The sequence below is a fragment of the Urocitellus parryii genome, chromosome X (genome assembly GCF_045843805.1).
Source record: "Urocitellus parryii isolate mUroPar1 chromosome X, mUroPar1.hap1, whole genome shotgun sequence".
NCBI classification, from domain to species: domain Eukaryota; kingdom Metazoa; phylum Chordata; class Mammalia; order Rodentia; family Sciuridae; genus Urocitellus; species Urocitellus parryii.
This window is the reverse complement of record NC_135547.1, coordinates 94746418-94755720: the sequence shown is the minus strand read 5'-3', so window position 1 is coordinate 94755720 and position 9303 is coordinate 94746418. Positions and strand designations below refer to the sequence as shown.

The 9303-nt window shown below is 38.0% G+C and overlaps 1 protein-coding gene across 1 annotated transcript; it reads left to right on the top strand.

Annotated features, from left to right (window-relative positions):
- Window positions 1-8233: 8233 nt before the first annotated feature.
- Dusp21 (dual specificity phosphatase 21) lies at window positions 8234-8803 on the top strand. Its single transcript, XM_026379708.1, has one exon. The coding sequence runs from the start codon at window positions 8234-8236 to the stop codon at window positions 8801-8803; it is 570 nt and encodes a 189-aa protein (XP_026235493.1).
- The last annotated feature ends 500 nt before the right edge of the window (window positions 8804-9303 follow it).

Sequence of the window (9303 nt, the reverse complement as noted above, 5' to 3'; positions counted from 1 at the left end):
AACAAAATTATTTTTGATGAAATAATATCAAAAAATTTCCCAAACCTAAAGAACATAATGGAAAATCAAATATAGGAGGTTTATAGGACCCCAAATATACAAAATTACAACAGACTCACACCAAGGCACATTATTATGAAAATGCCTAACATACAGAATAAGATAGAATTTAAAGGCTGCCAGAGAAAAATGATAGGTAACACTTTGAGGGAAAACAATCTGGATCTCAGCTAATTTTTCAACTCAGACCTTCAAAGCTAGGAGGTCTTGGAATAATATATATCAAGCTCTAAAAGGAAATGGAGGCCAGCCAAGAATAACCCAGCAAAAGTAAGCTTCAGAATTAATGATGAAATAAAAACCTTCTATGATAAACAAAAGTTAAAAGATGTGAATCTAGAAAGCCTGCACTACAAAACATTCTCAATAAAATATTTCATGAAGAAGAAATAAAAATTAAAACTGAAAACCAGCAAAGGAAAGAACTACACTAGAAGAATAGTCAATCAAAGGAGAAAAAAATTCAAATTAAAATCCAGAAATAAATAAAAATGACAAAAAATGAAAATCATTTCTCAATAATAACATCAAATGTAAACGGCCTAAACCCATCAGTCAAAAGACATAGACAGGCAGATTGGATTTAAAAAACAAGACCTATGCTGGGCACAGTGGTGAAAGCCTGTAATCCCAGTGGCTCAGGAAGCTGACACAGGAGGATTGAGAGTTCAAAGCCAACCTCAGCAAAAGCAAGGTGCTAAGCAACTCAGTGAAACCCTGTCTCTAAATAAAATACAAAATATGGCTGGGGTTGTAGCTCAGTGGTAGAGTGCTTGTCTAGCATGTGTGAGGCCCTGGGTTCGATTCTTAGTACTACATATAAATAAATGAATAGAATAAAGGTTCATCAACATCCTAAAAACATTTTTTTAAAAAATACAGTACAGGACTGGGGATGTGACTTAGTGGTCAAGTGCCCCTGAATTCAATCCCCCCAAAAAGAAAACAAGACCCAACAATATGCTGTCTCCAGGAGACTCACCTCATAGGCAAAGGCATCCACAGAGTGAAGATTAAGGGATGGGAAAAAAATATCATTCACGGGGATCTCATAAACAAGCAGAGGTTTCTATCCTCATATCAGATAAAATGGACTTCAAGCCAAAGCTAATCAGAAGGGAAAAAGAAGGACACTTTATACTCCTTAATGGAATTAATTATACATGAACAGGACACAACAATCATGAATATTTATGCTCCAAACAATGGAGCATCTATATACATCAAACAAACCCTTCTCAATTTCAAGAATCAAATAGACCACAACACAATAATACTGGGTGACTTTAACACACCTCTCTCACCACTCAATAGATCCTCCAAACAAAAACTAAATAAAGAAGCTATAGAACTAAATAATACAATCAATAATTTAGACTTAAGAGACATGTATAGAGTATTTCATCCATGAATGAATCCATGAATGATCGAATACACTTTTTCTCAGCAGCACACAAATCCTTCTCTAAAATAGACCATATCTTATGCCATAAAGCAACACTTAGCAATACAAAAAAATAGAGATAATACCTTGCATTCTATCAGAACATAATGGATAAAATTAGAAATCAATGATACAATTTAAAAAATAGGAGCTACTCTAACACCTGGAAACTATGTAATATGCTATTGAATGAATAGCAGAAGAAATCAGGGTAGAAACAAAAAATACTTAGAGGTAAATGAGAATAACAATACAATACATCAAAATCTCTGGGACCCTATGAAGGCAATTCGAAGAGGAAAGTTTATTGCATTGAGCTCATTCATTAAGAGAATAGAAAGTCAACTAATAAATAACCTAACATTGCTTGTGAAAGCCCTAGAGAAAAAAGAACAAATCAGCACCAAAACAGTAGGAGACAGAAAATAATTAAAACCAGAACTGAAATCAATGAAATTGAAACAAACAAAAAAAAAACCCCAAAACTTGACAAAACAAAAAGTTGGTTCTTTGAAAAAATAAACAAAATTAATATACCCTTCGTCATATTAATAAAGAGAAAGAGAGAGAAAACTCAAATTACTAAAATTCGTGATAAAAAAGGACATAACATGACAGACACTACTGAAATACAAACAATAATCCGAAACTATTTTGAAAATTTACACTCTAATAAATTAGAAAATCTTGAAGACATCGACAAATTTCTAGAGATATATGACCTACCCAAATTGAATCAGGAGGTCATAGAAAATTTAACAGATCAATTTCAAGCAATGAAATTGAAGACTCCATCAAAAGCCTACCAACAAAGAAATCCCCAGGACCAGACAGATGCTCTACCAAGTTCTACCAGATCTTCAAAGAAGAACTAATACTAATCCTTCTCAAATTATTCCATGAAATAGAAAAGGAGGGAATCCTTACAAACTCATTCTGTGAAGCTAGTATCACCCTGCTACCAAAATCACACAAGGACACATCAAAGAAAGAAAACTTCAGACCAATATCCCTGATGAACATAGATGCAAAAATTCTCAATAAAATGCTGGCAAATTGCAAATAAAAACATATTTAAAAGAGAGTGCATCACAATCAAGTGGGGTTCATCCCAGGGATGCAAGGTTCGTTCAACATACGAAAATCAATAAAAACAATTCATCACATCGACAGACTTAAAGAAAAGAATCATATGATGATCTCAAAAGATGCAGAAAAAGCACTTGACAAAATACAGCACTATTTCATGTTCAAAACACTAGAAAAACTAGAGATAGTAGGATATCTCAACATTGTAAAATTTACATATGCTAAACCCAAGGCGAACATCATTCTAAATGGAAATTGGAAGCATTTCCTCTAAAACCTGGGGCAAGTATGCCCTCTGTCACCACTTCTATTCAACATAGTCCTGGAAACACTAGCCAGAGCACTTAGACAAAAGAAAGAAATGAAAGGGATGTGAATTGGAAAAGAAGGGCTCAATCTACCCCTATTTGCCCACAACATGATTCTATATTTAGAAGACACAAAAAAACTCCACCAGAAAGTTTCTGGAACTCATAAATGAATTCAGCAAAGTGTCAGGATATAAAGTTAACACCCATAAATCAGTTGCGTTCCTGTACGCCAATGATGAATCAGCTGAATGAGAAATCAGGAAAACTATCCTATTCACAATAGCCTCAACAAACAAACAAACATCAGACTTGGGAATCAATCTAACAAAAGAGGCAAAAGACCTCTACAATAAAAACTACAAAACACTAAAGAAAGAAATTAAAGATGACCTTAAAAGATGGAAAGATTTCCCATGTTCTTGGATAGGCAGAATTAATATTGTCAAAATGGCCATACTACCAAAAGTGCCATACAATTCCTAATAAAATTCCAATGATAGAAAGATAGAAAAAGCAGTTATGATATTCATTTGGAAAAATAAGAGACCCAGTATACACAAAGAAATCCTCAGTGAGAAAAATCAAACAGGAGGCATCACAATATCAGACATTAAATTATATTACAGAGATATAGTAATAAAAATGGCATGGTATTGGCATCAAAACTGTTGAGAGCCACAGCCAAAGGGGCCCCAGAAAACTTCCAGCTGCCAGCAAACTCCCAGCTGCCGGCTGATGATTGGCTCACAGTGGCCCCAGCAACATCTAGCTGATTGGCTCCTCTGTGGTGATGTTCATTGGGCTGTTTCCCTGCCCTTCAGACTGCCAGCTGATGATTGGCTCACAGCGGCCCCAGCAACATCTAGCTGATTGGCTCCTCTGCGGTCATGTTCATTGGGCTGTTTCCCTGCCCTTCAGACTACGGAACTGCTCATTGGGGGACTTCTTTGGCTCCGCCCACGCGACCTAGCCAATCGGCCTCAAGAGCAGGAGGATGGTGGGAGGTGGTTGTTGGTGTGTGGGAGAGGCTTGTGGAAGCCGGTGGTGGCAGTTGGGCTCTGAGGGTTTTTCCTGAGGAGCTGTTTTGTTTGGCGTTTGTAGTTTTAAAAATAAAGTTTGTTTCTTTTGACAAGTGGCTCCTGAATTGTGCCCAGCCAGACTGCGGCAAAAACAGATATGAAGACCAATGAAATATAATAGAAAACGCAGAGATAAATACAGTTATCTCATCCTAGACAAAGACACCAAAAACATACATTAGAAAAAAGATATCTTCTTCAACAAATGGTGCTGAGAAAACTGGAAATTCATACATAGCAAAATTAAATTAAACTCCTAACTCTCACCTTGCCCAAAACTCAATTCAAAGTGGATGAAGGACCTAGGCATTGGATGACAGACTCTGTGCATACTAGAAGAAAAAGTAGACCCAAATCTCCATCATGTTGGCTTAGGAACCAAATTCCTCAAGAAGACCCCTAAAATGAAAGAAATAAGATCAAGAATCAATAAATGGGATGGTATCAAACTGCAAAGCTTCTTCATAGCAAAGGAATCAATCAAGAATGTGAAGAGAGAGCCTACAGAATGGAAGAAATCTTTACCACCTGCACCTCAGCTAGAGCACTAATCTTCAGGATATATAAAGTACTCAACATCAAAAAAACTTAACACCAAAAAACAAACAACCCAATCAATAAGTGGGCCAAGAAACTGGATATATACTTAACAGAAGAAGAAATACAATCAGTCAACAAATATATGAAAAAATGTTCAACATCTCTAGCAATTAGAGCAATGTAAATTAAAACTACACTGAGATTCCATCTCACTCTGGTGAGAATGGCAACTATCAAGAATACAAATGACAATAAATGCTGTCAAGGATGTGGGGGGAAAGGTATATTCATACATTGCTGGTGGGACTGCAAATTGGTGCAACCACTCTGGAAAGCAGTATGTAGTGGATTCCTCAGAAAACTTGGAATGGAACCACCATTTGACCCAGCTGTCCCACTCCTCAGTTTATACCCAAAGACTTAAAATCAGCATACTATAGTGATGTTGCCACATCAATGTTTATTGTAGCTCAATTTACAATAGCTAAACTATGGAACCAGCCTAGGGACCCTTCAACAGATAAATGGATAAAGAAATGTGGTATACATGCACAATGGAGTATTACTTAGCCATCATGAAAAATGAAATTATGGTATTTACAGGTAAATGGATGGATCTGGAGACTATCATGCTAAGTGAAATAAGCCAATCCCAACAAAACAAAGGACAAATGTTCTCTCTCATATGCATATGCTAACATACAATAAAGGGGGTTAAGGTTCATTGAATTAGACAAAGGGGAATGAAGGGGTGGGAGCGGGGATGGGAATGGGAAAGACAGTAGAATGAATTGGACATAATTTTCCTATGTTCATATATGAATACACGACCAGTGAAACTCCACACCATGTACAACCACAAGAATGGGAAGTTATACTCCATGTATGAATAATGTGTCAAAATACACTCTACTGTCATGTATAACTAAAAAGAACAAATAAAAAAATCTCAGACAGGATAAACAATAAATAATAAAAACAAACAAATGAAAATTGTAGGTCATGTTTTCTGTGAAGACTTCCATGACATCTTCTTACTACCCCTGGCTCCCAAACATACACATAAAACATTGAATTACTCTGTCTTCTATACTTTTCCATGATTATCTCTCTGACCAAACTATGAGCTCTGGAAATCACAGCCCATGTTGTGTTGGATCTATACCATGTTAGAACTGTATATGACACAGATTGAATTCTGAGCCCATCTTCTTAAATTAATCCAGCTGAGTCTTGAAGCCTGGATAGGACTCAGGAAGCATAGAGGAGTAAATTTTCTCTGGAGAGTGGAATGGTGTGAGAAAATGTGAGGAGCCAAGAATATACATCTTGTACTAACTGGGAATATTTCATTTGTTTGGTCAGAACTGAGAATTTGCATAGGTTAAAATGTCTAACACAAAAAAGATTCTTAATAAAAATCTGATGAATGAATGAGATTTGAAAGGTAAAGTTTATATGAGATTGAAAAATACCTTGACTACTGAATTGAGAAATCTAAATATTAGCTAGTTCTTAACATCCACATCTATTCTGAATGGTGGAAAGAAGGGGGTGTTCTTGGGCAAGTCCCTTATACATTTTTCTCACTGAATAACTAGGAAAGATAGAGATAAATGGAGTCTAAAAGTGACCTGTTTCCAAACTGAGGGACGAACACCCCATACTGGAATTTTAAAATATCCAAATCCCTCAGGCTAAAGTGTGTCACAGAATATTGACTGAAAGAATAAATAAATAAATTTATTTAATACAAGTCATGCTTGTTTTTTTGTGGGGGGGTTACTGGGGATTGAACTCAGGGGCACTCGACTACTTGAAACATCCCCAGCCCTATTTTGTATTTTATTTAGAGACAGGGTCTCACTGAGTTGCTTAGCACTTCGCTTTTGCTGAGGCTGGCTTTGAACTCACAATCTTCCTGTCTCAGCCTCCTGAGTCGCTGGGATTACAGGTGTGTGCCACCGCACAAGGCTTTCATGCTTGTCTTTGAGAACAGTGTCTGAAATTATTTCAGTCAATATTACTATATTTTTAAAGTTTAAGAAGCATTTATTTATTAAATAACTAGGCTCTAAAACTCGACTCAGGCCTTAGATTATTACAAAGCTCCTTCTGATGCCATATCTCAACTGTTAGACTAACCCCTTTTATTTATTTATTTATTTCAGATTAATTACTTTATTTTTGTGGTATTGGAGATTGAACTGAGGCTCTTGCACATGTGAGACAAGCACTCTACCGCTGAGCTGTACTCCCAATCCTTTTTATTTGGAGCCTGAGTCTCTCTAAATTGCTTAGGCTGGCCTTGAAATTTTGATCCTCTTGCCTCATTTTCCCAAGTAGCTGGAATTATAGGTGAACACCACAGCACCTGGTTTGTTTTTCCTTTTTGATGGAGGGGATCAAACCTAGGGCCTTGTGCATGCTAAGCACATACTCTCCCACTGAGCTTTACTAAACCCATTTAAATAATTTTAGCTAAATTAAGCTGTCCCTGATAAGTAGTTTTCATATTTATCTGGTATTTGTTTTCTGTTTTCTTCTAGATAGGTTTGTGGGAACTGACAGCTTAAGTAATATAAAATAAATTTGATTATGACAACTGAGAAAAAGAAAAATGTGTTGTGTTTTGAGGTTATCATTTCCCTGACCATCTTAACAGACTGGCATCTATTTTATCTTTGTTCATAATGACATAAACCAAAACGATGATGGAATGGGAGTAAAGGATATGAATCTCTGGCTGTTCTGTGAAATAATTTGTTGGTTTTAGGCTTTGGTTCTTTTCAATTTTCAGTCAAAAATTTCAGCTGCAAGAAAATGCAAATATTAGGTAGCATTTAAAAAATCATTTGGGGCCCAATTACAATGCAGCATTATCTTATTCCAGAATGTTCAATATTACTGAGAAGATGTCTTTGATGATGGTCAAAGTGACTTGTAGTTTACAAAGCATGTGGGCATACTTTTTGAAGAAAGTAGACAAGATAATTTGAGCTGTCGTTTCAGGTAATAAAGTAGAATCAAGTGATAAAGCATTTGAGCTGTATGTATAAATAGACTGTGACACTGCTAAATTAGTCACAACTGCCCACTATAGGCCAACTTCACCATAGATAAAGGGCTATAAATCAGTTAGTAAGGCTCCCTACAGCCAGCCCTGAACTGTTTGTAAGCACGAATACAATTCTATGGTTACAATCAACAAAGAAATATCCCATCAGTCCACCAAGCTCAGCCAAACCCATAACTTGCTGCAGTTTTATAGAGATTAGCATATCACGTGAGCCAAATATTATTCTCCAACTTAAAATATGATACTTTTGTGAGAAAGTGTAAGTCCTGTTCTTCAACACTAATGAAACAGAAGCATTCATAGATACTGTGTTCAGTACAAAATGATAATTGAATCATAAATGACTATGAAGAACGATGAGAGAGATGGGGGGGCGGGCAGCAGGTTCTAAAGATTCGGCTGGGGGTGTGTCCTCCGCGCTCGGCTTGCTACTATTGCCATGGAAACTAGAGCGCTGGGTCCTTGGGGATTGTGACTACGAGATGGAAAAGTAGACAGTGGTGATCATTAACTGGTCCTCTTTCCTCCCAGACTCTTACCCAAGACTTCACAGAGAAGCTACTTTCCTAAAGTCCCTCGTGAAGTTGGTGCCCTGAACCTGATACAGAGAGACCGCTGACCTGCTGTTTTGATGGCCACATCTTCGTGTCCCCTTCCATCTCAGGCGGTCCTGCAGCCCTCCATCCATGACCTGTCCCAAATAACCAGCAGCCTTTACATCAGTAACGGTGTGGCTGCCAACAACAAACACATGCTGTCCAGCAATCACATCACGACGGTCATCAATGTCTCAGTAGAGGTAGTAAACACATTCTTCGAGGACATTCAATACGTACAGGTACCCGTGGCGGATGTTCCCACTTCACACCTCTATGACTTTTTTGACCCTATTGCTGATCACATCCACAGCGTGGAAATGAAACAGGGCCGCACGCTGCTCCACTGCGCTGCAGGGGTGAGCCGTTCAGCTGCCCTCTGCCTCGCTTATCTCATGAAATACCATGCCATGTCCCTGCTGGACGCCCACACGTGGACCAAGTCATGCCGGCCCATTATTCGGCCCAACAACGGTTTTTGGGAACAACTGATCCATTATGAATTCAAGTTGTTTAGTAAGAATACTGTACACATGATTGACTCTCCACTGGGAATGATCCCTGACATCTATGAGAAGGAAGTTGGATTGATGATGACGCTGTGAGCCATTCCAGCTAGCCCCTGACATCGTACTGGACCCTACATCAGGACTGAACATGAACTTTGGCGTATGGTTGGTAAAGAAAACCAGAGGAGGCTTTGTAGATGGGCAAGAAAAGGGGGAGTTGGAGTTTTTAATGTAGTAATTCTTATCTTCAAAGAATAAAAATCATTTGATATAAGATAGTGACATGTTTCTTATGTTGTAAGGAGCAAGTCAGGCTGCTGGGGCCTAGTAGGAATAGGGGGTAATGCAGGTAATGCCCAGCTTAGATGGACCTGCCAGTAGCACCTTTTGCATGTGACAGAACAGGAATCCTGAGCCCTGACACAAGCTAAGTAACCCAGGAGTGAGTCCCTCACTCACCCCAAGCCAAAGTCAGAGCCTTAGACATGATAGCAACCATTGTAGTTCTCCTAGTAAGTGCCAACCTACTGCATAAATAGCCTTGAAGCCTTCAAGCTAGGCTCCAGAAGCCCTAGGGTATCCTCATGTCTCCCCTA